Source organism: Cetorhinus maximus, chromosome 11, assembly GCF_964194155.1.
Source record: "Cetorhinus maximus chromosome 11, sCetMax3.hap1.1, whole genome shotgun sequence".
In the NCBI taxonomy this organism is placed as follows: domain Eukaryota; kingdom Metazoa; phylum Chordata; class Chondrichthyes; order Lamniformes; family Cetorhinidae; genus Cetorhinus; species Cetorhinus maximus.
The window spans coordinates 29,601,290-29,628,328 of record NC_135889.1 but is presented as its reverse complement, the minus strand read 5'-3'; the positions used below and the strand labels follow the sequence as shown (position 1 = coordinate 29,628,328).

Below are 27,039 nucleotides of genomic sequence, written 5' to 3'. Positions count from 1 at the left end.
GAACTTTCAACATTTCATCAGTTTTTCTGCACTGAACCAACTATTCTGATTCATCAGTAGTTCCTTTTCCTGTTCCAGGTATTTTTCACACAATATAGTAGATACATCTAATGCTTGAAGTTCATCATGTTCTAATTTTTCATTAGCAAACTCATCTTCCGTTCTTGAACGTTGGTTCTCTGCACTGAACAGTTTTTCCTTACCAGAGCCTGATTCCTCACTGGTAATCTTAAAGCTCACATTCTGTAATTTTACTTCTGCTAATTGGTTCTGAGACTCTTCATGCTCCATTGTGAGAACTTCTGCTTTCAGTTGCAACTGTTCAACTTTGTCATGACATTTTAGGTTCTTGATTTTGATTTCAGCCATGTCATTTTTCAACAACTCAATGATTCTCAGTACATTTGAGGCATCCAGTGCTTTGCCTTCGAGTTTCTTGTTCTTCAGTGTTGGATTTATGTTTTCCGATCTGATTTCAGTCTTTACTTTCTCTATCTGCAGCAGAGCTTTGTCCTTGTCCTTCATTTTGGTTTCACTGTGGTCTGTCTCTCGTGAAGTCTTAACTTGTTTCAGTTTTGAAATTGTGCTACTCATGGCTTCAGTATCCACTCACAGCTTGGAAAGTTCTATAGCTTTTTCTTTCAATGCCTCCTCTTTTCCATTCAGCTGGTTCTTCAGCTCTTCACTCTCTTTTTTGTACCACTTGGCTTCTTCCTGGAATATTGAATATTACTGAGTCTTCTCTGCCAACTGGTTCTTCATTTAGTTCGGAGTGACATTAAATTAATTTTGCTTCTCTTTGTAATTTTCCAGAGGAACAGACTTTGGCCTGAAGGATCCATGTCGTGTGTGAAAATCCTTCAACAGACTTTTCTTTTCTTTGCGAAGCTCTGTTGTTTCATCTTGTGTTTTCTTGTAATTCAACAAGGTCTCTTCAGCTTTGTTCTGTTGTTTTTCCATTCTGTTGTTCAAGACAGTTTTAATTTCTTCATGCTGCTGAAGGGTTATGTACTCCTTTTGGATTTGATCTTGAAGGAAGATTAATTGTTCTTTCAACAGTTTATTTTCTTGTTGACTTCTTGCCAACTCACACTGTGCATCAGTGCATTGCTTTATCGCTACTGGTAGTTCCAACACAGCTTTTTCTGAAGTAGTATTCAACATATTTTTAACTCCTCAGGTTTTTCCAGGGACATGTATTAATTTTTCAAAGAGCTTTTCAAGGCAGCAATTTCCTCGAGTAGATCTTCTGCCTGCTGTTAGGTGTGACCATAATTCTGGTTGAGTTGTGCCAACTCCCTCTTCAATTTGACAACAGTTGGAATTCAAATTTGTTATTTCTTCTTTGTGCTTTTCTGGAGATAGTACTGAGTCTGTACATAATTCAGATTTTCGGTTATTGCATTCTTCTCAACATTCAACTGTCTGTTTCTTCCAAAGCCTCCTTGTATCTTTGTGACACTTCAAGATCTGAACAAAAACATTTCTGAACAGTTTGGTTCATTGAAGACTTTAGTTTATCATGTGTTTTCAAAGGCACATACTCTGCTTGAATCTTGTGTTTAAAGTCTTCCAACTCAGCTTTGATACAAACATTTTCCTGTGGAATAGCTTCATTTTCTTTTTGCCTGTTTTGTTTCTTTTGGGATACAACAGATAGCTTTCCTTCATTCACAGCCATCTACTTGCTCTGCAGTGTCACCTGCTGTTGCAGTTTCACCTGCTGTTGCAGTTTGGGTAATGTGTCAGTATTTTCAAAAATCTACATTTTTGAACCTTTTGGCTACTTCTCAGTCTTAGCACTAAACTCTGCGACTCATGCCCTTCATTGCACATTCAGACCACGTCGGTCTGCCACCATCTTGCAGTTTGGTTGGATACTGTCTACCTCAGGCTGGATTCTCCTTGCCCTATTGGTGTTTTTTTTATAAGATCTATGCTCTCTACAACTTGCAGTTTAAAATATTTATCAAAGACTTTTAATACCTCACCATATGTGGTTGAGGGTTCATCTATACATTGTCTTATGATTACTTCATCAGAAAATACCCCTATCAAATATAAAAATGTGACAAGGGTGGTGCTGTTGTTGTCTGGCGCACTGACCTCTACCTCGCAGAGGCTGAGCGTCAACTCGCAGACACTTCCTCCTACCTCCCCCTGGACCATAACCCCACCACTAAACATCAAGCCATTGTTTCTAGGACTGTTACTGACCTCATCTCCTCTGGAGATCTTCCTTCCACAGCTTCCAGCCTCATGGTCTCCCAACCTCGGACGGCCCGCTTCTACCTCCTACCCAAAATCCACAAACAGGACTGTCCTGGCAGACCGATCGTGTCAGCCTGTTCCTGCCCCACGGAACTCATTTCTTGCTATCTTGACTCCATTCTCTCTCCCCTTGTCCAGTCCCTTCCCACCTACATCCATGATTCCTCTGACACACTACATCATATCAACAATTTCCAGTTCCCTGACCCCAACTGCCTCCTCTTCACCATGGATGTCCAATCCCTCTACACCTCCATCCCCCACCGGGATGGTCTGATGACTCTCCGCTTCTTCCTCAAACAGAGGCCTGAACAATCCCCATCCACCACTACTCTCCTCCGTCTGGCTGAACTTGTTCTCTCACTGAACAATTTCTCCTTAAACTCCTCTCACTTCCTCCAAATAAAAGGTGTGGCTATGGATACCCGCATGGGCCCCAGCTATGCCTGTCTCTTTATGGGGTATGTGGAACATTCCTTGTTCCAGTCCTACTCTGGCCCCCTCCCACAACTCTTTCTCCGGTACAGCGATGATTGCTTCGGTGTTGCTTCATGCTCTCGTCGGGACCTGGAAAAATGTATTAATTTTGCTTCCAATTTCCACCCCTCCATCATTTTCACATGGTCCATCTCTGACACTTCCCTTCCCTTCCTTGACCTCTCTGTCTCAATTTCTGGTGATAGACTGTCCACCAATATTCATTGCAAGCCTACCGACTCCCACAGCTACCTCGACTACAGCTCCTCACACCCTGCTTCCTGTAAGGACTCCATCCCATTCTCTCAGTTCCTTCGCCTCCGTCGCATCTGTTCTGATGATGCCACTTTCCAAAACAGTTCCTCTGACATGTCTTCCTTCTTCCTTAACCGAGGTTTTCCACCCACCGTAGTTGACAGGGCCCTCAACCGTGTCCAGCCCATCTCCCGTGCATCTGCCCTCACACTTTCCGCTCCCTCCCAGAACCATGATAGGGTCCCCTTTGTCCTCACTTATCACCCCACCAGCCTCCGCATTCAAAGGATCAACCTCCGCCATTTCCGCCAACTCCAGCATGATGCCACCACCAAACACATCTTCCCTTCACCCCCCCGGTGGCATTCCGCAGGGATCGTTCCCTCCGTGACATCCTGGTCCACTCCTCCATCACCCCCTACACCTCAAACCCCTCCCACGGCACCTTTCCATGCCCACGCAGAAGGTGCAACACCTGCCCCTTTACTTCCCCTCTCCTCACTGTCCAAGGGCCCAAACACTCTTTTCAAGTGAAGCAGCATTTCACTTGCACTTCCCTCAATTTAGTCTACTGCATTCGTTGCTCCCAATGCGGTTTCCTCTACATTGGAGAGACCAAACGCAGACTGGGTGACCGCTTTGTGGAACACCTTCGGTCTGTCCGCAAGCATGACCCAGACCTCCCTGTCGCTTGCCATTTCAACACTCCACCCTGCTCTCATGCCCACATGTCCGTCCTTGGCCTGCTGCATTGTTCCAGTGAAGCTCAACGCAAACTGGAGGAACAGCACCTCATCTTCCGACTAGGCACTTTACAGCCTTCCGGACTGAATATTGAGTTCAACAGTTTTAGATCACGAACTCTCTCCTCCATCCCCACCCCCTTTCCGATCCCCCTTTTTTCCAATAATTTATATAGATTTTTCTTTTCCCACCTATTTCCGTTATTTTAATGTATTTCCATCCATTGTTTTATCTCTACCTTATAGCCTATTTCGATCCCTTCCCCCCACCCCACCCCCATTAGGGCTATCTGTATCTTGCCCGTCCTGCTTTCTACCCTTAATGTCACCTATTATCACATTCCTTAGATAATATCACCACCTTCAACACCTCTTTGGCCTTTTGTCTGTGACATCTTTTGGTTATCTCCACCTATCACTGGCCCTCTATCCAGCTCTACCTGTCCCACCCCGCCTCAAACCAGCTTATATTTCATCGCTTTTCTATTTTTCCTTAGTTCTGTTGAAGAGTCATACGGACTCGAAACGTTAACTGTGTTCCTCTCTGCAGATGCTGTCAGATCTGCTGAGTTTTTCCAGGTATTTTTGTTTTTGTTTTTTTATATTATCAAAATATATTAACTTGGACTTCCCATCATTTCCTACCTAATCCCATTGCACTCTGGCAGCTTAATTTTTTTTTCTCCAAGACGTCCAATTTTGCATCTGGTTTGGTCCTTACATCAGTCCAAAGTGGGCTGGTGTTGATGATTTTTGTCCATGATCACTTTTAAATTCAGGTGAGTAGAGCTTTAAATGTTGTTCCACTTTTAAATATGGCTCAGCAGTAACCATTCTTTTTCACTTTTTCTTCCTGCGCTTGTCGGATTTTGGCAGACTCAATAGCGGTCCCGAGCCTTTTGGGATTTATTTTTTACAACGATTTATTAAATCAACAATTTGGGGCCTTTGCCGTTATATTGGAGGATTTTCAATTGTATAATAATTGAGTCCTGGCTTTGGCTGACGTCTTCAGCTACTTTTTTTCTTTCAAATAAGCTCATGTGGTATGGCGCCAATTCTGAACCCGGCCTGGCTGCGGTGATTTCGAAAATGGGCTGCTCTGGCTTTTTTTTTAAAGCATTGAAGACTTTTAAAACTAGTTTTAGTTTAGAACTGAAGTTTTGCTCACCTCTGCTAGGTCATTTGACTCTGCAAACAATGGGTACTCACAACGGACTTTCACGAGATCAGCTGGAGTCCTTAGCTACACAATGGAATATTTTCTTCTGCCTTTCAACCTCCTTTATTCTTTTAGGAATTTTGCTCAGCCTTTTTTGATCTGGTTAGGTCCTATGACTCTGTGATTGATCAGCTCTGGCCTTTCATCTGCACAGTGGATTCTTCCTCTGCCATTCAGCCTTTTCCTGAAACTTGGATTGTTCTCACTAGAGCAACGGAGATTGAGGGGCGACTTGATAGAAGTTTACAAAATTATGAGTGGCACGGACAGAGTAGTTAGTCAGAAGCTTTTTCCCAGGGTGGAAGAGTCAATTACTAGGGGACATAGATTTAAGGTGAGAGGAAAAAACTATAAAGGTGATGTGCGGGGAAAGTTTTTTACGCAGAGGGTAGTGAGTGTCTGGAATTCGCTGCCAGAGGAGGTGGAGGAAGCAGGTACGATAGTGGGGTTTAAAAGGCAGCTTGACAAATACATGAATAGGATGGGAATAAAGGGATACGGACCCCGGAAGTGCAAAATGTTTTAGTTGATGGGCAATATGATTGGCGCAGGCTTGGAGGGCCGAAGGGCCTGTTCCTGTGCTGTACTTTTCTTTGTACTTTGTTCATTAACAGCCCGATTGTAAGCAATTTTTCATGGCCTGTCCAACCTCACGGTTGGCGGATGGGGCAAATGGCCAGGCAGGCTTTATGAAACCTCATCCAAGGGCAGACGAAATCTCTGTCGGACATAAAATAAAAAGAATTATCTGGGGACTTTTTTTTTTAATGAGGTAGGCTTTCTGGTGCTTGATTGTACTGCATAGACATTTTTTGCAGCAGTTTTGTGCTTTCTTTTATTATTTGGAGGCCTGCAGCTCCCTGAGGCATCTGTCTGCCTTCAGACAGCTCAGTGGAAGTGCTCACCAGCACTCACGGTGACATTGGTACCTGCCCTCTTCCCACCCCCACAGGCAGTGCTGAGCCTTTCTCAGGACGCATTTCACGCTAGCTGGCCGTTAATTGGCCATCCAGCGTGAAATCGCTGTCAAGGGCCAATTGTGGTTGGGGGGGGCCATTTCCTGTCGGCTCCTGGGCCCGCCGATCGTGTGCGCCCGACAAACACAAAATTCAGGCCAAAGGGAAAATTCTGACCCATAGTTCATCTAATTTCTAAGCTTATTCATAATTATTTTAGTAAATTTATTACCACATTGTCTACCATTTTCCACTTGCTTTCCTCCAAGAGATCCTGGGTTTTTCTGCTTGAGCAGTCTGTTCATCTTTCACAAACTCTATCAGAAGAAACTTCTTTACCCAAAGGAAAAAAAAGAAAATTTTGCTGGGCCTCTTATAATCTGGCTAGGTCCAATGACTCTGCGTTCAATCAGGCACTGGACCTTTTTTTAGATTTAGGCGGCCTTCTCACAGGTCAGAATGTAGTTTCTTTACTTTTTCATGCTTTAAGATTCTGGGGTCCATCTCCAGCTTCTTTGATGCAATGGGTTCATTACTTTGCTGCCACCATGTTGTAAGGTTGTTTGTTTAGTATCTCACCAAGAGGTCTGGAGGCTTGTGTGGTTGAACAAAGGGCAGGATTTTCTGTTTCAGGACATTGAGGTGAGTATGATATGTGAACGATCCCTGTGCATGGGAGAGTGCTAAAACAAGGCTACAAAATGCTTTACCACACACACACTTCTCCCTCCAGAATCACTTGTGGGCCAGCTACTCCCTCTGCAGTTTCAGAGGATGAGGTTGAGGGGCTCACAGGTAAAGGGGACTCAGAGGGAGAGGACAACCTCTCAGATTAATAAGTGCATCACCCAGGAGTGATCCCCTCCTTTCTTCGGGTGCCAGGGGGCCCTGGCCTGACTTCTTGAGGGGAAGGAGCACCTGGAGGAACACTGAGGCGACCTGTTTCCCTCTCGCATTGCCACTGCAGGAACTCACCCATGTCTCCCGCGATGGACTGCAGGTCTGTACACATCTCTATGTTCTGCTGGACCAGGGTCTCCAAGGCATCCACCATCCTCCCCATGGAGACCTCCATTCATGCACATGTGGGCACCATTTCATCAGAGAGCAGGGGGACGCAATCCTCCGACTCGTGTGCCACTCTGCCGATGGCTTCCAACTGCTCTGCGTGATGTTCCCACATTTTCTGCTGACTCTTCAGGATGAGTTGGAAGGCCAAATCCAGAGGCTTGTGATCTAACTCCGACCTCACAGATGCCTCTTCCCCAGCAGTCCTCTGAGTGCCAGGGAGTTCGGCCGAACCTGCCTCGTTCTGCTGCGGACATGTGTCCGTGGGGTGGCCACGGGACTGTGAACCCGAGCCTGCTCTCGACTTAGGTCCCACTAAGGTGTGTGTCTCTGTGCTGGTGGAGGGTGAGGGTAAGCGCTGTGACAGGTCTTCCAAGCTGCTTATTTCCAGCTCGTCAATGGAGGAGGTGTCCTCCTCGTTGAACCTAAGAACCTGGATGGTGCCGAGGTACTGGCTGGCTGAGGGTGTTGGGTCACTTGGCAGAGTTCCCTGCGAATCAAAATAGAGATAATTAATGCATTGCAGCAGAGTCAAAAGCAGGAGAGAGAGCACTCATAGTTGCTTTGAGAGAGGGATGATGTAGTGCAGGATCCTCACGAGAATGTTCACCGCTGACCTCACCGTCACTGCAGGCATGGTTTATGTCCTGACCAGTCATCACGATGGCATGCTCCTCAAAGTGAGTGAGGGGCCTAATGTGGGCCACTCCACCCCCGCTCTGGGACCTCTCCCTGCTGATGTAAGCAGGCTTCTACTGTGTGGAAACAAATGGGGAGAGCGTGAGCAGGACATGTGGCACTGCGTAGAATGTTTGTGTGGTGAGCGGCACCATGGACAGGATGAGGATGTGAGCTCAAGAGGGTATGAACCTGATGGAGGTATGAGGGCATGTGTGAGAGTTAGTGATGTTGTCCCTTGAGGTGTGAGATCCCTGTGGATGTGTGATGGATTTGTGAGTGTGAGAGTTGAGAGTGATGAGAAGAATGAGTTACCCTGGTGGAATGATTGAGACCATTCATCCTGTAGTGGCACTAGGTGGCTGTCCTCTTTCGTAGGCATTGACGCTGCCACCGCCTTCCATACTGGATAACTGCCCATCCTGCGGCCAGGGCAGGTAGAGGACATCGCGGTGGGCCTCCACGGCATTCAAAAAGTGCTCGAAGGACGTGTCACTGAAGGTGGAGGGGGGCTGCTGTCTTTTTGCCTTTCGGGGCCTTGTCTTCCATGCAGCAGTTCTGCATTCTGTTGAATGCACTGAGAGGCTGCACTTTAAATATGGCGCCCGGTGTGACGAAGCGGCGAGGCGATGGCGTGGCAGGCGAATGAGAGCCTGCCGCCATAGAAACAGCGTATTTCCCAGGAATGCATAATGAATTTGGTGGTTTTGGGACAATACGGCATGAGAAGTTGCCATTGCAGCCGGTGGGTAGAGCATCATTTTACTTGTTCGCTACCGTACTTAGTGCAGTTCTGCGACAATTCTGCCCAAAGTGTTTATTGGTAACACAACTATACACATCTCCTGACTCGGTGCTGTCCTCATACTGGCTTCAGCTAGACTACTACTGTACTTAGTCCACTATCATGTGACTTTCTATACCATAATGTGGATGATACCGTTCTCCAATCCTACATTAACCCTTGCTATGCTAAACGCCTTCATACTACAGGTTCTTTTTTCCACTACCAGTTATGTCCCCAAACTCCTGTGACCTCATCTTCACCTCCAACTTCTTCGTCATTATGAGTAAAATTATCCATTCAGCTGCTTTTCTTGCTTCCACTCACTCACCAAGCTAACTTGCCTTCAAACCCTCTCCTGCTCTGATACTGATTTGCTTCTCCCTAATGTCCCGCCAAGATGGCATGAAGAAGAAAAAAATCTAAAAGAAACGTGTTTCTCTTCCATATTCGCTCGTTTAAATTCCATTTTCTTTTGATGAACAAATGGCAAGACTGATAAAATGGGCACATGATGGTATCTCTGGAAGTTTCTGAGTAGTTTCAAAATGGAAAACGCTAACACATCAAACTCCTGGAATGTAACGCCCCTTGCATTGTATAAACATTCCAGCCAAGACAACACAAAGGGTAGTAGACCAGCCAGCTATGGACATAAGTAAAACTATTTGTGACTCCTCATCTCCAACATTGTGCTAATGGTTCTACAGTTACCTGCTCAAAATACAATGGGTTTTAACAAGGGGCATTGTTAGCTGAATAGCTCAACCTGGAACCACCCTGTCACATGACCTAGACTTGCACAGTTTGAATTGCTTTAATTGAACAGCTTTTGGGTTTTATCTTCGCTTGCTGTTTAACCTCAAGAGAACCGGACTCCAGGTTAGCAGCCTGCCTCTGTCTACCGTTTACTACTTAACAGGTAGCAAGAAGGATCTCTGCCCAGATATTAAGTTGCCTATCCCTCATCTATACTGTGTTCTACTGGAGCATGTGAACTTCGGTATCTGTGCCAAAAGAATAATTCATCTCTATGTGCCTTCTCCCATCGTGGAAGTCATCGCTTCTGAAAAAATGGATCGGCCTGCAACAGTTTCAGCCTGCTAACTTCTGAAGAGATACACAATTGGACTTTTTGATTCTGGACTCTGGACTCACGTGAAACCTTAATCCTTATCTTCTTTGTGGTCCTGCCCTGTTTCTCTGTCTTTCCCTTATCTCTCTTTTATTGTATGAATGCGAAAGTGGGGGATGTTGCAAACCTGTTCCTGTATTTTGAGTGTGTGTAAAATAAACTAACCCTCTGATTGTACCCTATCTTAGCTTTCCTGTGGGGTTATTAATAGAGGATTGGATCCAAAACTAAAGGGTTGGGGAAAATACGCCACCACTTATAACGGGGGAAATCAAAAATCAAAAACACCTTTCTGTTTATGGACGGGTAGGGAGTGGAGAAATCAGGGCTGTTTAAACTAATCCCCATCCAGTCTGTAACACTAATTTCTCCAGCTTTCTTCTGCTAAATTTGTGTGGAAACACTCTCAGTTGTAATTTAACTCTTTCTATTAAACTTCACATTAAGTTAGATTTCAGTGTCATATGCACTGTAAAGTATTACTGATTTAACTATTGATCAGAATGATACAAAGACTAATAATTATTATAAAAACTTGTAATGATACAACATAAATTTAAATTTATATTATGTGTCAGAAAGAAAATTGTTTAATGTGCCGTAAGAAGGAGCTGATAATTATGGTAGCCATGACAGCCTAGTAATAATTAGGTGAATCCAATAATAAATTAAATGACGCAACAATCCTAAACCAACTCTGACTTCATTGTCATGCAATCCTTTAGTTGCCATGGTTTCTGTGGTATGTTCAGACAGTCTGATCCTTGACTATGTGCCTTACCAAATCCTGTAGTAAAAGAGAGCTGGAATTTCATTGCAAATGGATTCTGAATTCCTTAACAGTAGAATCATTTATTATCCTGACAGCCATTACATTAAAAAAATTAAAATTTAAGGCAGGCAGTTTACTTGCACGGTAATTAAGTCATTTTTATAATGGGCAAACTAAGGGAAAAAAACAGACACCTTAGTTCACAAGAATCAATCAAATAAAGATAATGAAAATACAATACAAAAATGCACAAAAGGACAAAACCTGCAATGCCTGATATAATATCAGCAGCATTAAAAAAATTACTTGCATGATTTTTTCAGTATAGAATAATAGTACCATATAGCAATGACATCTAAGCTTGACATTTACCTTTGATTAGTGAGGTGCAAGAATAGAAAAATATTTTTGGAATGTAAATATTTGAAGGTTTAGCTTTTTAGGTGACCAACTTCTCATTATTGAAGGTTATATGCTTTAATATGGACATAAATGGCCAATGGAAAAGTTATTTTGAAGAATACAAATATTCATGATTGAACAATGTAGGTCGTAGTGTTTTCCTTGCTTCATCTGAAGAAGCCAGGTAGAAGCATCATTGTTTTGCCTTAGAAATTTTATCTGTTGTATATACCTTCATAGATTAAGTAAGCCGGGAAATTTGCATCCACGTAAATCCTATATGATTTGTTGGAATGAGCGTACTCAAAAGGCCAAATGGCCTATTCTTGTTGGTGCATTTATTTATTATCATTGTTAAGTGTTATCAGAACTTAAAAATGTGCGCAAAGTGTTTATCTGATATTTCTAAAGTGAAAGTCCCTCAATGCCAATATTAGAAGAGTATGTCATACTGCAGCACTGTAAACTTATTCTGAAGTTTCCTTGAAGCATCCTTTTTGCCACTCTGAATAATATTGTTAATTTATGTTGAATTGTGCTGTGAATGTGTAACCACTAGGAATTATTTAGAGACTGCCAAAATCATTTTACTTGGAACTAGCAGGAAAAGCAAATTTTCTTCCCATCTGTCTGGGTATTTTTTTCAAACTCTGATTCCAGAGCTGATGGAACAAGTTGGATTTGCTCCGTATTTTCTTATATCTTTATTACTGTTTGTAAGACCCTCCCCCTGGTCTAAAGGTTCTTGCCTTGGATATTACCAGCACACAACAACTTGGATGAAATTTCACCAAAGGTGATGCACCTTTATTAAACCATTAAGCAATAGTACATACTTATGATAAATAGTTGCTTTTCTGGGAGCCGGAGTCCATCCTGGTGGTCAATCCAATGTTGAATCCTCCATGCTCATCTTCTGAGCAACACACTGAATCGTTCTAACCACTGCAGCCCACTGTGGACTCTTTCTTTATACCTTTCTTTGCTGTGCCCCTGTGCCATATAAGGTAAAGCCCGCTTTTAATCCATTTATTTGGCTTTCAATCACTGTACATCTCCATGCCTTCTCCAGGGGTACCCTGGCTAGGTCCCCTTTGAAGGTCACACTTGAGGTACCATATCCAGCTTGACTCTGCTTTGTTACCTCCAACACCATTATCAATCTCCAGCGCCTGGAAAAGGCAGCGCATTTATTATCCCATATTGAAGCTAAGTCTGCTTATCTTCCCTGGTACGAGCCCTCCTGCAGTTTAAGTCATTTTACAGAACTTGCTGATTCTAGCAAGGCTGTCACTTGACTAAATTAACCATCATGCTTTGTGGTTTGAGCCCACAGTGCAGTTCAGTACAGTTCCTTTACATATCTTCAGTCTGGGTTCTTCTTTTACTTCGATGTTCCATTTGCCACCATGAGACAGACTCCACACACAGGGTTACACCACAATTGGTCTACATTAATTAATTTAAAATAAATAAAGAAAAAGTTACACAGTTAAAAAGTGATTGTGCATTAAAAAGGTAAATAATACGTTGGCTTACAGCATCCACCCTTGAATGCATAGTTTCGCCTGAGAACATTATTACACTTTTTTTGAAACTAAGTAGAAGATTTGCATAATAAATACATTACAACTATAAGCTGTACCACTACCAGAACATGCAACATTATATTTTTGCATGAACGTGTTACAAAATTATTCCTAACATACCACCAAGATGTTTTTGGGATATCTTTAAGTTTTTGCAAATTCTGATGTTTGAACATTTGATAATATGCTTTCCCAGGTTTTGTCCATCTCCTCTTGGAACCTAGTCAAATGCTCAGGTAGTGGGTGAGTGTCATACCCAAACTTCTTCACATACTATCTCAAAGTCCCCTTTAAATCACCTTTAAGATATTCCCCTTTTACAACCGGCCTGTACAGTAAATTACAACCCTCTGCGTTGGCACACAGTGATGTTGTTTTCATATTTGGCCAGTGCTTCTAGATGATTGTTGATTTCCTGAACCTGCTGTCCCAACCAGAAGCCATACATCATACACACACCATTCCGGGCTGCCTCATCAGAGGCATTCCTATCCTCCCAGATGAGTTTACTGATAATCCTGGCACGATTCTCCAGTTGTTTTTGGGTGGACAGTCATAATTTGGCGTCTTGTTAGTTCACAGTCTTGGTTGGTATTCCTTTTGGGAAGCCAAATCCAAACTATTCACTAGTTGGGTACTCCTTGTTAAATACCATGGCAGCAGCATTGGCTAAATCTCTTTTTCTCCTTGATTTGGTCCCATTCCCCGCAGACTTGTAGTACTGTCTCCAAGCCACTATCCCTGTCTCCAGGCCAATGGCTTGGTCCAGCACTTGTCCCAACAATCACTCATACAAACTCCTTATCTTTTTATTACACCAATCTGGTAATTCTCCATGTTTAGTTCAGCATCACTGGTACCACCTCATAGTGCACAATATGATACAATATTTTCCCAGTGGGTATTAACACTAAACCATTCTTCAGAATCTTCAGTTTTCGTAGGGCAAGATCTTATTCCCTCATCCCCTGTCTCATTATTGTTCTTTACCATTCTTTCTCTAGCTCATGAATGGGGTAATCAGCACAAAACATTTTCTTACCTATCTTAGAATTCAGTTTCCTCTTCCCATAATTTGTGTTATATTCCATTATCCATTGTATCTTGAATGTGATCTCTGAATAATCTCAGTTTAAATTGATGCTCCTTTTGGTCTGACACTCTGTTTGATGAATTCACTAGAAATTTATCACTATCATTTAATCAAAAGACATTCATCACACAAAAGATTACTTCTTGAAAAAAATATTTTGAAGAGTAATACCTTCTAGAAATCTAGAATAAATAGAAAAGAGACCAATCAGAGAATCATAGAATAGGACAGCAAAGAAGAACGTTCAACCCATCGAGTGTGCATTGGCTTTTTCAATGAGCAATCCTGTTAAGTTTGACTCCCTGGGTCTTTCCCCATATTCCTTCAGGTATTTACCCAGTTACCTTTTGTAAGCTACCAGTGAATCTGCTTCCACCACCCTTGCATTCCAAATCCTAACCACTTATTGTGAAAAGATTTACTGCATATTGTTTCTGGTTCTTTTGCCAATGGCCTTGCATCTGTGCCCTCTGGCTAACAATCCTTCAGCCATTGAAATTAGTTTCTCTTTATTTATTCTGTCCAAACCCTTCATCTTTTCAACCACCTCTATCAAATCTCCTCTTAGCTTTCTCTGCTCCAAGTTTTATGACCATAGTCGATTTATTCGCTGAGTAAGCCATTTCCCAAAGGGAAACTGGTCTTACAGGTCATAACCTTTATTTTGTATTTTGAAATTGAGAGAAAAAAACTACTGATCCCAGAAGCATAGAATCCCAGTAACACTTTTATGATTTTACAAACTTAAAAGATTTATTAACAAGAAGAAAATAAAACTTAAGCACATAAGCATAAAGTTACACAGTTGAAACAGTCTTACCCACTTGGTCAGAACACACAAGTAAACTACTTGGCAACAGCTCCCTTATAGATTTTTAACTATAAAAATCCAGTAATATTACCCAAGGCAAAAACTGCTGTCACTTTAGTGAAACTATAACACATAACATCCCACTGTATACCACTCTGCTCTGGAAATCGAAGAATGTTCAGAAAACAAACTGCTTTCTGAGACAAAGACTTTTCTGGTTTGACTGGATGGCTGTCTCAGACCTCACACCTTTTCTCAGCACAAAGCTGGTCTCAGGACATCTTCCCTACACAGCCACCCTGTTTAACTCGACTAAACATCTTTCAACAACTCAACTAAATATCTTTTCCCCCTTCATCTTAGATTTCATTGCTCTCAAATACCTTTTAACTCAACTTTTCCAAACATAAAAATCTTTTATGTTTTTCTATTGCCTCTACTTTTTGGTCAAATAAAATTTAATAACTTTCCCTTATTTACTTGTGAAACCTTTAAGTTGTAAAAATCCCTTAAATTCCCCTTTGAATTTCAACAGCTGAAAAGTCAAGTTCCTACTTATCTCATAAAGCAAAATTTTAAAAGCCAACCTATTTACTTTTAAATCCAACACCACCATAGCCTCTCTTACAAATGCATGCATCTAGAACCTTTACCCTTTTATCACTCAACTCCCATAGACAAACTGTCTCTATGACCCAGTTTAATTAATCATGGACACACAGACTCACATCCTTCTTTACAAAATATCACCATGGGCAGAATTTTTCACTGAGCAGGCAGGCGTGTGCCCGACCCGCTTGAGCGTAAAATGACGTGCGATGACATTGGGCAACCATCCTGACATCATTGCACACTTGTGCGATATTTCGCTTGGGAGTCGGAGCCACACCCGCCATTAGTTAACAGGCCAATTACAGCCCAATTGATGGCGATTTAACATCGTCCATGAGATTTTTCGCTCGTCGTACGGGCAGGTGGGCAGGCCACAATTTGCAAAACCTCATCCAGGAGCGGGATAAGAAGGGTCAGCAGCATTGTCAATGTGAGTAGTGAGGAGTTTTGGAGATAACTTGCTTCTGGTGGCTTATTGGTAGTTGTCAGCTTAATCTCTGATCGGGGCTTCATTCTTAGTGTTTCTATCTGGGCTCATTGGTGTCTTCCAGGCCACCTGAGGATTTGGACCATGTGGACCTTTCCATGTATCAGACGGCCTTCCCTCATCTTGGTGGTGGGGATTGTTGTCTCCGCTGGAGGAGGAACAGGGAGGCAGAAGGGAGAGGAGGTCAGGTGTCCCATTGCAGCTTCCAGGGGAGGGACCTGTGGGAGGAGAGACGCAGGCACAAGGGAGGCAGGGCCAGCAGGAAGTACACGGTGGAAGGGGCAGCAGAGGATGCCACTATCCTGCTGCCAGGATTTACAGGCGGCGATGCAGCTGCCTCAATATGTCCGACGTGCATTGCCAATGGAGGCTCCGCCTCTCAAGGGACACGGTGACCGCTATTTGTCAGATGATCGGGCCTGAGATCAGCTCTGACTGTGTGGGTGGACACCCCATGCCACTGGCTCTGAAGATCACAATGGCCCTCAACGTCTATGCCTCTGGCTTTTTCCAGGGCTCAGTGGGTGATCTGTGTGGTGTCTCCCAATCAACTGTCCACAGTTCAGTCAAGTTGGTGACAGAAGCTCTGTTCAGGCGGGTATTGACTTTCCTTCATTTCCATATGGACGAAGCCAGCCAGGCTGAGCGACCCAGAGGGTTTGCAGCAATTGCTGGATGCCCCCGTGTCCAGGGTACCAGCGACTGCACATGGCCATCAAGACATCAGTGGGTGAGCCTGGTGCCTTCGTCAACAGGAAGGGATTCCACTCCATGAACGTGCAGATAATGTGTGACCATAGGCTGCAGATTCTGCAAGTCTGTGCAGGGTACCCTGGCAGCTCCTATGACGTGTACATCTTCAGACACTCCCAGGTGCCGAGGCTCTTCAGTGCTCCAGCCCGACAGGATGGATGGCTGCTGGGTGATGAGGACTATCCCTTGAAAAGGTGGCTCATGACACCTCTCCACCACCCAAGAAGCGTGGCAGAGCAGCGGTACAACAGGAGCCATGCCTCTACAAATGCGGTGGTGGAGAGAGCCATAGGTCGATTCAAGATGCGCTTCCAATGCCTAGACCATTCAGGGGGTGCACTGCAATACCCCCAAAGCGGGTGTCACTGATAGTGATTGCATGCTACGCTCTCCACAATCTGGCACTGGCAAGGGGGGACCCACTGGAGGAAGAGGATCTTGACATAGCTGCACAGGCTACAGAGGATGAATCCAGTAGGAGCACAGAGAGGAGAACGCTGAGGGCATGGAGGCAGACCTCGGTAACCTCCAGGGAGGCAGGGACACCTTGATCCAACGCTCCTTCAGCTAGGCTGCCAAATAAGAACTACCACCTCATGCCAGGGCTGCTGCCTCCATCCTGGATTGTAGAAATGACCCTTTCCTTGGCTCCAAGTTACACTCAGTGCCTGTGCAATAAAGTTTCGAGCCACCCACGTCCAGCATTACATACTGGCCTACCCTGCAGCTATGAAACAAATGAAGCATACTCAGGCCAATAACACAAAAGCAAATTTAATTTAATGTTGTAACTCACATTGTTTTGAATAGGAAAAAAAACGGTGTTGGTAGTCACACCATTAAAAAAGGAAAATCAAAATGGGGGAACAAAAGATCGCCTGTGACCAGTCCCTCTTGTGCTTAAGGTGCTTTAAACTTGTTTACGGGTGCTATGTCTAGGTGCTCTCCGTTTGCTGGCACCAGCATTGGAGACAGCTGCTCACTCTGCTGTCCTGTTGGCCTTGATGACCTTGGCGGTTGTCCCCTGGCCAGTGGAACCCGTGCTGACCCCGGGTGGGAGGGAGCAGCCAGTGCCACAACTGGCATCTCCACAGTCGCCGCAGCCTCATCAGACGCCACGGTCACTGGCAGAGGGGCAGAGGAGCTGCTGTCATCATCTGGAGTGGCCCTAGAGGTGCCCGCAGAGACGACAGGCAGCTTGTATGCCAACGTGAGGTTGCTGCGGACCTCCCTGCTCACCATTGATGGATGGGCACCTAGCTGGGATACTGGGTGCCCCATCCATCTCACACATGGGCACTGACCAGCTGAGGTCAGTGCCTGTGTGAGGGTTTGCAGGTCCAAGCGCAACTCCAGTAACCCTATTTCTGTCCCTGGAGAAGCCTCGCCATGAGAGTTGCCACTTTCTCCATGGAGGGGGCATTGCGCTCAGTCATGAGGGTCAACGCAGTGCTCATGTTCCACAGGGACTCCACCGCAACGGAGACCATGGCATGCATACCCTCTGGATCTCCGCCAGATTATCCCGCACAACCCATTGAACGTTCAGCATTTGCTGCCGAATGGACGACTCCAGGGGCTCATCATCGGCCTTCGACTGAGCATCGTCCTGATCTTCTGAAGTCCTCCAACTGCCGGTGCCCTGGGCACTCTCTGCCTCCACCTGCACCTCAAGTGAGTGTGAAGCGCCCTCACCAATGTGCACTGAGATACTAGTCGCTGAACTAATGCCCACCGAGGTGCCTGCTTCAGAGCGTGGGTGCAACGCAGGTGCTTGAGGAGCATGGTGGTCCTCCAGGGTCAGGGGTGGTCCTTCAGGGTCCGGAGAGTGAACACCTGCTAGCGAACCTAAAAGGGAGAAGAAGGACATGTCCTTAAAGTCACCACACTGTTACTGTGCATGCCAGGCACCCTGGTGTGACAACGGAGATCTGTATCATGGAGATCTGCATCATGGTGCCCTTGTCTTTCAATGATCAATGGGGACTCCAGGTTCAAGGCTCACATCAATGAAGAGACTACACTAGAATGCTTGCACAAGCTGAAATTCTTACCTCAGTGCACTGCACTCTTACCTTCGCCTGACACCCCAGCCTCACCACGACCGCTTGGCCGAGGTGATGGCGCCTCTCGAGCTCCAAGGCCTCCTGCTCGTACCGGGAGAGGATGAGGAGGTGTGGGGGTCCTCCACCAGTTCATGACCTCTCAATATTGTTATGGGATGTCTTCTCCTAAAAGGACAGAGGAGCATTGATTAGTCTACTCTCTATCTGCAGCGCCATTGCAGCCTGGCCAACCCCAGCTGAGGAGCGCCTTGCAGGGCACATCCGGGTCGTGGCCCTTGAGGCACAAGGCACTCAGTCAAAGCAGCCAGGGCTCAGCCCCTTTGCCAGCTTCGGCGTGATTGACAGTTGGCACTCAGACTCTGAGCTCCACGGGAGGGGGACACGGCTAACCCAAAACAATTCAACACACTGATCCATACTAACATGGTACTCACCCTTCCTGAGTGCAGCAGGTCATTGAAGCGCTTCCAGCACTGCAACCAGGTGCGCCACGCCATGTCGTGGCTGCTCACCCGAGGTGCCACCTCCTTGTCCTCTTTGTGAGGTGCAGTGGCCTCCTCCTTCCAACTCTGGTGACAAGGGTGTCCCTTCTGGCAGCCACCTCCTTCAGGAGGGCAGTGAGGCACTCATCGGAAAAACGGGGGGGCCAAGAGCCAGCGCAACCTGTCCTCCCTCCAGGCATTTGCTGCCGCACTCGAGCCCATCTTTACAAGGGCAGACAGATGTCCTTTCCTGGCAGCCTTTCTGGGGCTGCGTGGGCCATTTTTAAACTGGCCGCTGGGTCGCCTTTGGACCCGGTGGCCGACCAGCCCCCGCCCTAGCTCGGCCCTTCCTGGCCAGTGATGAGCCACATTTCACGCTGGGCAGGCCTTAATTGGCCTGCCAGTGTGAAATCGCAGTCGGGCCTTGAGCGCAGACGGCGGTCAGCTTCTCGATTGCTCCCGTCTGCCCCTGCTGAGCCTACCCGATGAGGGCAAAATTCTGCCCTATATTCCCAAAATATTTTTAAAAAATCCATCTTCACATAATATAGGAAATGCAGGGACAAAGTAAAAAAAGAAATCAAAGAGAGGGCATGACGAAAGTTTAGCAAGTAAAGTTAAAGATAACCCAAAGATATTTTACCAATACATTAATGCTAAAAGGTTAGTTAAGGAAGAAGTGGGACCTATCAGAGATGAAGATGGAAACTGGTGTGTAGATGCAGAGGCTGTGGGAAGGGATTTGAATGAATATTTTGTCTCTGTATTTACAAAGGAAAGGTAGGACGAAGATATAATAGTCCAGGAGGAACACTGCGAGATATTGGACGGGATAGTCATAAAGAAAGAGGAAGTACTTGAGGGGTTGAAATCCTTGAAAGTTGACAAGTCACCAGGGCCAGATGGATTGTTTCTGAGGCTGCTGAAGGAAATCAGGGAGGAGATAGCAGATGCTCTGAGGATGACTTTCCAATCTTCACTAGATACAGGGGAGGTACCAGAGGACCGGAGAAATGCAAACGTAGTTCCATTGTTTAAAAAGGGATCAAAGGAAATGCCAAACAATTATAGACCAATTAGTCTTACATCGGTGGTGAGCAAATTAGTAGAATCAATCCTGAGAGATAGGATTAACTGTCATGTGGAAAGGCATGGACTGGTCAGGGATGGTCAGCATGGATTTGTTAAAGGAAGGTCTTGCCTCACAAATTTGATTGAATTCTTTGAGGAAGTGACAAGAAGGGTTGATGAAGGTAGTGCAGTGGATGTTGTGTACATGAATTTTAGCAAGGCATTTGACAAGGTCACATGGCAAATTGGTCAGGAAAGTAAAAGCCCATGGGATTCAGGGTAATATGGCAAACTGGATAAAAGACTGGCTTTGTAACAAGAAACAAAGGGTAATGGTCGATGGATGCCCTTGTGAACGGAAAGTTGTCTCAAGTGGTGTTCCACAGGGCTCAATGTTGGGACCCTTGCTGTTTGTGTTATATATTAACGATTTGGATGTGAACGTGGGGGGCACGATTGGAAAATTTGCAGATGACACAAAGATTGGCTGAGTAGTGGATAGTGTAGAGGATAGCCATAATCTCCAAAATGATGTAGATGGGTTGGTGGACTGGGTGGTAAAGTGGCAGATGGATTTTAACATAGAGAAGTGTGAAGTCATACATTTAGGGAGGTCAAACAGTTACAGGGATTACAAAATAAATGGGAATATACTAAGAGGGGTAGATGAAGTGAGAGATCTTGGCGTACAAGTACACAGGTCCCTGAAGGCAGCAGTTCAAGTAGACAAGGTTGTAAAGAAGGCATATGGAATGCTCTCCTTCATTAGCAGAGGTATAGAATATAAAAGTAAGGATATAATGTTGGAATTGTATAAAACACTGGTGAGGCCACAACTGGAGTATTGTGTGCAATTCTGGTCACCATATTACAGGAAGGACGTAATAACTCTGGAGAGAGTGCAGAGGAGGTTTACAAGAATGTTGCCAGGGTTAGAAAAGTATAGATATGAGGAGAGATTGGATAGGTTGGGGTTATTTTCCTTAGAACAAAGGTGGCTGAGAGGTGACTTGATTGAGGTGTACAAAATTATGAGGGGAATAGATAGAGTGGACAGGATAAAATTGTTTCCCTTGATGGAAAATTCTAGAACCGGGGGACATAGATTCAAGATAAGTGGCAGAAACTGTAGGGGGGATATGAGGAAGAACTTTTTTACGTAGAGGGTAGTGGGTGTCTGGAATTCGCTGCCCAAATTGGTGGTAGAGGCAGAAACTCTAAACTCTTTTAAAAAGTACCTGGATCTGCACCTAAAGTGCTGTAAGCTGCAGGGCTATGGGCCGGGTGCAGGAAGGTGGGATTAGAAAGGGCACCTGGGGTCCTCGGGCCGGCATGGACAAGATGGGCCGAATGGCCTCCTTCTGTGCTGTAACTTTTCTGTGGTTCTATAAGGAGAACAATTCCATTTTTTCCAGACAATTCACATAATTGTAACCCTTCATCACTGAAACCACTCCAGTAAATCACTTCCATACGCATTTGAATGTCTTCACATCCTCCCTGAAATGTGATGGCTAGATTTAGGGAATATTTGCATTGGGGGCGTGATCATGTTCTATAGAAACTAGGAGCAGGCGTAGGCCATTCGGCCCTTCGAGCCCGCTCCGCCATTCATTATGATCATGGCTGATCATCCAACTCAATAGCCTATGTCGGTTTAGTGTCTTCAGGTTGTGCGCCACTCAGCATTGGAGACTGAAGGAATGCAATTTAGAGCATGGCACCAATGGACAAGGGACTGCAGCAGCAAAGCAAAGAAATGCGATAATTATGGGAGATTCAAGAAGAAGGGGGAAAAACAGGAGTCTCTGTAACCATCATCATGAGTCCCGCAGGGCGTGGGCCCCCCTGTCATCAGGGCAATGGACATCACAGTGAGGGTGTAGAATATTCTGCAGGGATATGGAAGTGAGCCAGAAGTAGTGGTGCACACTGGTACCAACTACATAGAGAAGACAGGTATTGAGGTCCAACTGTCAGGTTTTCAGGAGCTAAGGAGGAAGTTAAAAAGTAGGACTTTGAAGGCAGTAATCTCTGGATTTGTCTCAGTGCCTCATGTGAATGAAAGTAAAAATAGGAAGATCAGGGACATCAAAGCTTGGCTTGACTTCAGTTTCTTGGATTATTGGCCCCAGTTCTGGGAATGGATTGTGTTGTGATATCTCTTTAAGGGAGTATATAAATGAGCAGATAACCAGGATGTAAGGCAACATGTGACTAGGAGTTAGTAGTGGGTGTAGAAATTGCAGCTGTGCAGTCTTTGTGAGTAATAGTTGCTGACTGCATAAAGTAGATTTGTCTGCTGAGCCATCCTTTAATGTATCTTCAAATAAACCCAACCAATGTATAGTTTACCTGCCCTGGTGTGAGATTGGTGAGTTTGTGTAAAGCAGATATAGAAACACAACAGGTTGCACCTCAACAGGACTTGGACCAATGTCCTTGCAGTGAGGTTCAGTAGTCTGGTTGGGGAAGGTTTAAATTAAATTGGCAGGGAGGTAGGCACCAACATAAAGAAATAGAAAAGAGGAAGGTTCATAAAAGAATAAGTGTGTTGAATAGTACTTGAGAAGGAAATAGTACCACATTAGATAGAAGTACCAGTTAGGCCACAACTAGAGTATTGTGTCCAGTTCTATTCACCACATTTTAGAAAGGATGTAAGGGTCCTTAAGAGGTTGTAGTGGGAATGGGACTGACTCGATTGCTCTGCAGAGAGCTGGCATGAGCTCGGTAGGCCAAGGTGCTTCCTTCTCTGCCTCAATGACTCTGTAATTCTAGCATAACTTCCCAAATTTTGTACTTTATTCCTCTATTTATATATCATAGAATCTCACATACTTTATTAACTACTTTGTTATCTTTCCTGCCACCTCCAAAGATTTCTGCACAACCACTCTTTCTTCTTGTACCTCTTCTAAGATTATACCATTTAATCTGGATTGGGGTTTCCCTCTTCTTCCTACCAAAATGTGTCACCTCATACTTTTCTGTATTGAATTTCATCTAGTGTGTGCCTGCATATTCCATGAACCTCTGAAATCAATTGTTATCATCCTCACTGTTTACCACACTTCCACATTTTATGCCATCTGCACATTTTGAAATGATGCTCGTTACCCCTTAAGTCATTTGTATTTCCAAATCAGCAGTGATCCTGGGACTGAACTCTGAGAACCACTACTGTATACCTCCCTTCAGTTTGAAAAACAGCCTTCAACTACAACTATCTTTTCTATTCTGCAGCCAATTTTGTATTCATATTGCTACTGTTATATCATTGGCTTCAATTTTGCTAATTAGCCTGATAAGTGTTACTTTATTGAATGCTCTTTGAAAGTGCATATACGCAACATCAACTGCACTGCCCTCATTCAGCCTCTCTCTTTCCTCTTCAAAAAGCTCAATCAAATTAGTTTAACATGATGTGCCCTGAACAAATCACCACTGGCTCTCATTTGTTAATCCATGTGGCTGCAAATTTTCTTCTGGATCATTGTTTCTGAAAGCTTCCCCACCACTGATCATAAACTGATTGGCCTGAATTTGCAAGGATTATCCTTTTCCTCCTTTTGAACGAGGGTGAAACATTTGCAATCCTCCCATTTTATGCCAGCACTCCTGTATCTAAGGAGAAATGGAAGATTATGGCCAGCACCTCTGCAATATCTACCCTTAATTTCCTCAGCACTCTAGAATCTACCCATCCATACTGGGTAAGGTACCATTTTTAAGTACTCCCAGTGCTTTTAGTATCTGCTCTTTGTTTTTTATCTGATCCAGTGTCCCAACAACTTCTTCATTTACTATAGCTTTAGCAAAGCCCTTTCCTTGGTAAACCCCAAAGCAAGGTATTTGTTTCGTATCTCTGCCTTTTGTCTCCACCAATAATCTCCAAATTTGACCCTAATCTAATACATCTCTAACAATGGTTTTTCTGTTAATATACCTTTAAATGACATTTGGTTCCATTTTTTGTTAGCTGCCAATCTATTCACATACTGCGCTACAAATGTGAGGTTTATATGATTGTTATGTCTGCAGATTGTGCCTTTAATTTAGGATAAAATGAAGGGGGTCATTTAATCTGTTCGGAAGCCTGCCTAACAAGAGGCCTATGTGACGTGGCTGTTAAAAATTAAAGGGAGGTCTGGGTTGTTTTGCTGGAAAGGTATAAGATGCTCACATTTGGAGACAATGGCAGCAGCATCTATATTTACATTGGTTGGACTACTAGTTTCCTAAGTCCCGGGAAGGTGTTGAGAATATCGGATTGTAAACAGTTTACTCTAAACTGTCCATTTACTTCCAAGATAGAATAGAGTTTGGGTCTAAAGAATAGATGATCAGCACTTGTACCTGGATACAAGGTCCATGTGGTTCACTTTGCCATGGTCATGGTTTTTGAGAGGGGAAGGGTTTCTAAGATATATCTGAAAACTCTCAGACACAGGCAGTCTGCCAGGATATGGAAAAGAGAGAGCAGCTAGAGGCCGAATGTTTTTTATGGCTCACCACGCAGGAATGCGGATGGGAGCTCATGCTTGGATTGAAAAGACCAAATTCGCAAGGCTTTGAAACAAGGCTAGAAGATGCACCGAGCTTGTGCCAGAGAAAGAATCTCAGGAAAAATCCTCACCTTGAGAGACAGTTCTGTGGCTAAAAGTTACCACCCTGAGAAAGGAAAAGAACGGAAGTAAACCCTTGGGAGATAAGAATCACTTTGGACTGCTTCCAGGAGACGTGAATGTCTGCTTAAGGGACAGTGTAAAGTATACCTGTGGAGTGGGTTTTTTGGTTGTTAAAAGTAAAAGAGGAAAGTTTTGTTCTATAGTTTAAAGAATAAGTTTCCTAGAACAATAATGTATAGTCAATGGTGCTTTTGGTTTGTTTGTTGCAGTAAAAGTCTTAAAATATGAAATCTTATTGTGTCATTCTTTCAGCTATCAACTGGAAGTTCATATTTCTTACTTTAAATTCATCGATCTCTATGGGAATTGCAACAGCTGTCTCTTTGCCCCTATTGTTTCCTTTTTTCACTTCTCTACTTATATTCAGCCTGATTCTCTCTTACATTATCAAACTGACATCAGCTACATGACATCTTTTTTCTGCTTCATCCAACTCTCTAACTCCTCCACCATCCAGAGAGTGTTGGCTTTGATTGTCCTCTTTCACCCTGGGGAATGTACCTAGACTATACCAAAACCATCTCTTTCTAAAGGTCGCCCAATGCTCTCTGTCAGTCTTTGATTCCAATTTACCTGGGACAAATCCATTCTCAACCCATTGAAATTAACCCTCCTTTAGTTTTTTTAAATGTTAGATAATTTCTTGTCCTTCATAACTAATCTAAATCTTACAAAACTATGATCACAGTTCCTAAGGTGCTCCTTCACTGTAATAATCTTCATATGCTCCACTTCATTCCCCAGGGATAGATCCAGCAATGCCTCCTTTCCACATTGGGCAGGTAACATACTGATCAAGAAAGTTCTCCTGAACACACACACAAATTCCTCCTGCTCTCTGTCCTTAATGTAATCACTGCCCCCATTCAATTTTGGAGTGGCTAAAGCCTCCCATTATCATTAATCTATAGTTCATGCGCCTCTCTATAATTTCCCTGCAAATCTGGTGTTCTATCTCTTTCCCACTATTTAGTGGTCTAAAAGATAGCTCTTCTAGTGTTTCTTAAGTCCAACCAAATTGATTCTGTCTTGTCCCCTCAAGAACGTTCTCTCTTTCTAACCCTGTAATATTTTATCAACTTGTTAGCTACACTTTGTGCATTTACACACATCCACCCTATACCTAATTTAGACCTCTTTGTATTTCCTGTGATCCACCTGACTTTATTATTTCTATCTCTAGCTGTCTCTTCCAGGCCTCTGTACATAGTTTTTCTACTTTTGGGAAAAAAAGGCTTTCATTTATATAGCACTTTTCATTTCATGCCTTACAGTCAATGAAATATTTTTTGAAACGTTGCCAGTGTTGTAATGTATTAAACTCAGCAGCCAATATGCTCACAGCAAGCTTCCACAAATAGCAGTGTCATAATGCCCAGGTAATCTCTCTTTCTGATGTTGATTGTGGGATAACTATTCACCAGGCCTCATGGGGTAAATATTCAGCAGGTCATCAGGAACAACTTGCCTGCTGTTTGCCATGGAACTTACTCATCCACCTGAGGGCAGACAGGGCCTCGGTTTAACATCTCATCTGAAAAATGGTATCTCCCACGGTGCAGTATTCCCTCAATATTGCGCTGGAATGCCATACTCAGTGTCGCCAACCTAGATTTTGAGCTCAAGTCCTGTAGTGGGAGTTGAACCCACAAACTTCTGACTCATCTTTGTTTCAATATAGAAAATGAATGTCAAAAGAGCAGTTGGAATTCGTTGGTTATAAAATAATTGTTCTAGTCTGTGGATTTGGATAAAAGTTTCATAGATTCACACATTAATGTGACAGTTATTTTGAATATGACTGTAAACAGTTTTCTCTGACTAATTCTCTGTTTTCATAAAATACAAACTATCTGTTACAGAACTTCAATATCCATACCACTGAGTCAAAAGTCTCGGTATGCCACCTATTTTGATGTTGCAGTATTGCGCTGTCTACTGCAGCCCCACTGGTCTGAAGAAGGTATCCACTGGGCACTGATGTATTATTTACAAAGACTTCGACAGATTCTGGAGGAGAAGCCTGATAGAGCCTTTGAACCTGAAATAACCCAATTACCCAGACCACGCAGTAGTTCCATGGTAGCTGCAGCTCCTTCACTGGTTAACACCCATAAAACACAGGTATGGAAAGATTAAATTCAGGTCTTTGCTTTCTAATGATTCACTTCCACATGAAGGTGGTTGTGTTACAAAAAATAATTTTGTCAAATACAATGACACAAAATATTACTGAGTTAAAAAGACAGATAAATATTTTAAGTTAAAACAAAAACAGAATTACCTGGAAAAACTCAGCAGGTCTGGCAGCATCAGCGGAGAAGAAAAAAGTTGACGTTTCGAGTCCTCAAGTCCTAATATCTTAAGTTGTCAGGTGGCAAAATACTTACTGATTGATGCTGAAGTAGCTATTTACAAGGATAACCATAGCACATATATACACATTTTGATTTATCACATGCAACCAGTTACAATACATCTCTTGTAGTAGTATTTGTGTACGGCAAGAAGTGACATCCAGCGCAAGTTTAAATTTCATTTAACATCCAAATTTCTTTTGGATTTATTTCCCTTCTTAGACCAGTTCCATTGAGGTTCATGACTAATTTTAGGAGACTTAC

The 27,039-nt window shown here is 43.8% G+C and overlaps 1 protein-coding gene and 1 pseudogene across 1 annotated transcript in view; one reads left to right on the top strand and one right to left on the bottom strand.

Moving 5' to 3' along the window:
* unc80 (unc-80 homolog (C. elegans)) overlaps window positions 1-27,039 on the top strand; it is a 535,199-nt gene that overhangs the window by 67,289 nt on the left and 440,871 nt on the right. The window contains exon 8 of the mRNA XM_078551715.1: window positions 26,281-26,542. Within this exon, the coding sequence (XP_078407841.1) occupies window positions 26,281-26,542 (262 nt within the window). The remainder of the gene's footprint in view (window positions 1-26,280; window positions 26,543-27,039) is intronic.
* Window positions 610-11,919, bottom strand: LOC144686930 (uveal autoantigen with coiled-coil domains and ankyrin repeats-like; annotated as a pseudogene).